This window comes from Austrofundulus limnaeus, unplaced genomic scaffold, assembly GCF_001266775.1.
Source record: "Austrofundulus limnaeus strain Quisiro unplaced genomic scaffold, Austrofundulus_limnaeus-1.0 Scaffold177, whole genome shotgun sequence".
Taxonomy (NCBI): Eukaryota; Metazoa; Chordata; class Actinopteri; order Cyprinodontiformes; family Rivulidae; genus Austrofundulus; species Austrofundulus limnaeus.
In genome coordinates, this window is record NW_013952579.1 from 476,369 (window position 1) to 480,191 (window position 3,823).

General features: G+C 41.2%; 2 protein-coding genes across 7 annotated transcripts in view; one reads left to right on the forward strand and one right to left on the reverse strand.

Moving 5' to 3' along the window:
* The window catches only part of hecw2a (HECT, C2 and WW domain containing E3 ubiquitin protein ligase 2a), a 41,547-nt gene that overhangs the window by 9,142 nt on the left and 28,582 nt on the right, over positions 1-3,823 (reverse strand). For 5 of the 6 annotated variants that reach the window (XR_001310973.1, XR_001310972.1, XM_014017805.1 and 2 more), the window contains exons 19-22: positions 3,110-3,193; positions 1,806-1,888; positions 937-1,057; positions 699-812 (exon numbers count right to left, since the gene is read on the reverse strand). Coding sequence is in view for 4 of the 6 variants with exons in the window: in XM_014017805.1 (XP_013873259.1) it covers positions 699-812; positions 937-1,057; positions 1,806-1,888; positions 3,110-3,193 (402 nt within the window). In the remaining 2 variants the exon portion in view is untranslated. The remainder of the gene's footprint in view (positions 1-698; positions 813-936; positions 1,058-1,805; positions 1,889-3,109; positions 3,194-3,823) is intronic. The other variant, XM_014017808.1, reaches the window with a different exon arrangement.
* LOC106524129 (uncharacterized) lies at positions 3,433-3,817 on the forward strand (the record flags this gene model as incomplete). The annotated part of the gene is given in 1 exon segment (XM_014017809.1): positions 3,433-3,817. A coding segment is annotated over 1 exon segment (311 nt), but the record flags the coding sequence as incomplete, so codon positions are not given.

The window sequence follows — 3,823 nt, forward strand, 5'->3', positions numbered from 1 at the left end:
TTATGTACTACATAAAGTATTTATGTACTATAACAAATGTACTAATGTATGTGCCATAATGTATGTACTATAATGTAGGTACCATAATACTGTATATGTAAAATAACACATACTGTATATTATAATGTACCCTAAAGTACTTATGTATTATAACAAATGTACTAATGCATGTACCATAACGTATGTACTACAATGTATGTACTATAATGTATGTATCATAATATATGTTCTATGATGTATGTACCATAACGTATGTACTATAATGTATGTACTATAACAAATGTACCAATGCATGTACCATAACGTATGTAGTATAATCTATGTACTATAATGTATGTACCATAACATATGTATTATAATGTACCATAAAGTACTTATGTACTATAACAAATGTGCTAATGTATGTACCATAATGCATGTACCATAATGTATGTAGTATAATCTATGTACAATAATGTATGTAAATAAAACTTTACTTACTATAATCTATGTAATATAACATATGTACTATAATGTATCATAAGGGTTAAGGAGACTGTATCTAGTTTTGAAGTAGATTTTAGAGATTAATTGCACCTAAAACATATTTAAAGCTCATTTTAAACACTTCCTGATAATCTTTCTGCTCTCCAGCAGTCCAAGTTTAAAACTGTTTTGGTCTAATCCCTGATCGGTCCACAGCCCGACTCTGTCCTCACCCGTCTTCGCCCACAAAGCTGACGTAGAGTTTACTCCTCTGCAGGTCTTTACGAGAATAACACATGATCTGGTTGAAGGCGTCCTCCAGCAGATGGTCTCTGCGTATGATGAGCCTGGAGCCACAAGGTGACACACACACACACACACACACACACCAACATAAACACACATTTAAACATCAGAAAAATAAACCAGGTGTAATATTAGGGTTATTCTGTCGAAGACATTAAAACTAACTTGACTTTCCCCGGCCCCTGTCCATAACCCTTTGTCTCCAGCTTTCGATAGAAGTTCCTCAATTTAGCTTCAAAGTCCCGTTTATAGGGAGCAGGAGCTCTGGCATTGGCTCTCTGAGTCCCTGAAATAAAAACAAGGAAACAAACAGAGACATGAGGGCAGAGAGAAAACATCCGAGGGAGGAAAATCCTAAAATAACTGTCCAACAAAGAGGCGGAGACAGAGAGACAGGCAGATAACCAGGAGAGGCCTCCATCATCAGGTTTGTAATCAGATGTATGCAGGTTAATCCTGGATTTTAGCTTCTATCAGCTATGAGAAATTTAAATATTGACCTGTCACGAACTGTAGATGATGAGATATTCAGGTTTCTGTCTTTCTGAAACTGTTTGTTCAAAGACTGGTGAACCTCTGCCCTTCTTTACATCTAAAATACTACGTCTATATTTAATTTTAATTATGTTCTGTTCCTTTGTGAATAAAATACATGTTTATGAGATGGTTTTATTACATTTTACAGAACATCCTAACTGTTTCTGTATCAGAGTTTTAGTAGGAACTTAGTGTATTTAAATTCCCTGTATGCTACACGATTCATCTGTTAGTACATACATGTGTGTCTCTGTGCAAAAGACTTGATCAAGACTTAAGAGAGCCAAACATCAAACTAAATACAAACATTACAAGGAAGTCTGTTTGTGTTTTATATCAGTTTGTCACAAAAAGATTAATTTATAAACCAAAGCTTTCATTACATTTTATAATAAAAAGATGAGAATCTAATATTAAAGTCTGAGTGTTCAAACAAAGCTGGTCTCTTTGGACGGGGGCGGGGCGGGGGGGACGCAGACAGCGAGACAGAGATTTACCAGGGGAGCTCTGAGGAGAAGAGAGGCAGTAACCTGGGTGGAGCAACGACGGCACGTACGACATCACTTCCTCCTCAAAAAGGCTGAAGGCAAGAGAGGAAGGCAAAAAAAGCCCAGTCAGAAACCAGTCCAGATGAAAACAGAGAGAATCAAACCAGCAGGGTGAGAAACGACATGACGACGACTCTGGATGTGGGACAGCATTTTTATATTCGTCCCACAAACTGAGACCACGTCCCAGATTTTGACTGGATCTACTTTCAAAAAATGAGCTGTTTTCTGAGGCAACAGCAAATAGTGGCAGTGCCAGCTAGCTGCAGAAAATCTAAAACATCCTGCAAAAAATACTAATTCTGTTGTAAAATAAATAACAATATAAAGGTTTAAAATAATGTTCACATTAACTTCTGTAAAACTTTTATAATTTGAGTGATTTTAATTTAGATATTAACTTTGGTTTCAGATATTAATTTGGATTAGCCATTAGCTTAGGCTATCCCTTATCTCACTTATCCATTAGCTCATACTAGTTATTTGACTTTAGCTCAGACTAGCCATTAGCTTTGATTATTCATTAGCTCGGTCTAGCCCAGACCAGTTATAAGTCCCAACTAGCCATTAGCTCGAAATTGACATTAGCTGAGATTTGCTTAAATTTGCCACTAGCTTAGCTATTAATTAATTCATATTAGCCATTAGTTCTGACTAGCCTTTAGCTCAGATTTGCCAATGGCTCAGATTAGCCATAGTCATTAGCTCCAACTGGCCATTAACTCGGACTTGCTATTAGCTCATACCAATCATTAGCTCAGATTAGCCATTTCCTTGAATTTGCTATTAGCTTAGACCAGGGGTGTCAAACTCCAGTCCTCGAGGGCCGCTATCCTGCATGTTTTAGAGGTTTTCCAGCTCCAACACACCTGATTCAGTGATTGAATTAACTCTTCAAATTGGGCAGAAGCCTGTTAATRACCCAGCGATCAAAATCAGGTGTGTTGGAGCAAGAAAACCTCTAAAACATGCAGGATAGCGGCCCTCGAGGACAGGAGTTTGACACCCCTGGCTTAGACTATCTATTAGCTCATATTGGCCATTAGTTCTGACTTGCCTTTCAATTGCATTTGCCATTAGCTTGAACTAACCATTAGCTCAGATTAGCCATTAGCTCGGACTAGCCTTTAGCTGAATGAGCATTATTACAACACAAAGTCTTCAGATCTTTTACAAGGTGGAAAACACTGAACTGAGGCGACATGAAACACGAACCTGAAACAAGGATACCTGTCGCCACCTGCAGGACTCACCTGAGCAGCATGACGAGGTCAGCGTCACTGGAGAGGRGAGCCAGCCCGTTGACTCCCTCGCTGCGAATAAATTGAACCTTCTCCCTGCAAACACACACACGTCATAAACTAATTCAATCCATCAAAATTAAAGATGAAGTGAGAGTTGGTGCTGGCTAATGATGAGTAGGAGGTTCTATTTCGTGTAAGCTCCGCCCTCTAAGGCTATCGCAGATGGGTACCCCCGTGCGCGTACGCGCATTCTGAAGAGCCGATAGTCCACGCCCACGTGACGTGGGCCTCACCTCGGTCCGTATAAAAGGGGAGAACGGACCCGAGTTCANGGATCGTATCGATCCCCTCCTCAGTGGAGGCGGATCTGAGCCACTGGGGGAAGCCACACACACTGTCATCAGGAGTCCCTCTGAGCAGAGCGACACATCACGTGCCGGTCTTCACAGACGCATCACTGTCGGGGTGGGAGGGGGACATGTTGTCCCAGACTGAGGGAGGCCGCTGGTCTGCCCACCCTGTCCCCCACATAAATGTTCTGGAACTTCTGACTGTGTGGAAAGTGCTTGTGCATTTCATTCATCTGGTCCGGGACCAGCATGTTCTGGTCCACACGGACAACAAGTGGCAGCGGCTTACATAAGCCGCCATGGAGGGGTATGCTTCCGGCTGCTGTTGGACACAGCCAGAGAGCTGCGCCTCTGGGCACACACCCACCTGCGC